The sequence below is a fragment of the Ailuropoda melanoleuca genome, unplaced genomic scaffold (genome assembly GCF_002007445.2).
Source record: "Ailuropoda melanoleuca isolate Jingjing unplaced genomic scaffold, ASM200744v2 unplaced-scaffold42859, whole genome shotgun sequence".
Classification (NCBI taxonomy): domain Eukaryota; kingdom Metazoa; phylum Chordata; class Mammalia; order Carnivora; family Ursidae; genus Ailuropoda; species Ailuropoda melanoleuca.
In genome coordinates this window covers 1-602 of record NW_023214791.1, presented here as the reverse complement: position 1 = coordinate 602, position 602 = coordinate 1, and the positions used below count along the sequence as shown (strand labels likewise).

General features: G+C 51.3%; 1 protein-coding gene across 1 annotated transcript; it reads left to right on the top strand.

Moving 5' to 3' along the window:
• Positions 1-107: 107 nt before the first annotated feature.
• On the top strand, positions 108-393 carry LOC117799106 (interferon alpha-inducible protein 27-like protein 2A; the record flags this gene model as incomplete). The annotated part of the gene is made up of 1 exon (XM_034651559.1): positions 108-393. A coding segment is annotated over exon 1 (286 nt), but the record flags the coding sequence as incomplete, so codon positions are not given.
• Between the last annotated feature and the right edge of the window lie 209 nt (positions 394-602).

Sequence of the window (602 nt, the reverse complement as noted above, 5' to 3'; positions counted from 1 at the left end):
GGCGGTTCTCATACCCTGCAAGCCTTATAAGCAGGCAAGAGGGGCAGAGAGCGTTCAGACTGTTTTTGGCTTCTTCGTGAGTCCAGCAGAGTCCACAATAAGCAAGGATGGGTTTTATCCTGGGAGGAGCATTACTTGGAGCCCAGAGCCTTCTGGGCGGCACCGTCCTAGGCGTGGCTGGTGTTGTAGGAGCGACAGTGGCTCTCCCGGTGGTGTTAGGAGCCGCGGGATTTACCGCGGGAGGCATTGCTGCAGGATCGCTGGCCGCAAAGATGATGTCTGCAGCTGCGATCGCCAATGGCGGAGGCGTGGCTGCAGGAGGCGCGGTTGCCGCTCTGCAGTCAATCGGTGCTGCTGGACTGTCTCTGGGTACCACATCTGCCATCACAGCTGGTAGCGCTGTGCTTGGCCTCCTGATTTAAGAAGAGCATTTAAATGCCTGATTCTGCTAATCAAGACTGGGATACTCACCCCTAAGCGACAGTTGGTTTACTTCAATTGTCGTCTTAGTGAATTTCTAAAGTCTCTTTTTAATATTGGCTAAATGTACAAAAATAAAGATTCCAGCACCTAAAAAAATATGGCATTTTATTTGACTTAGC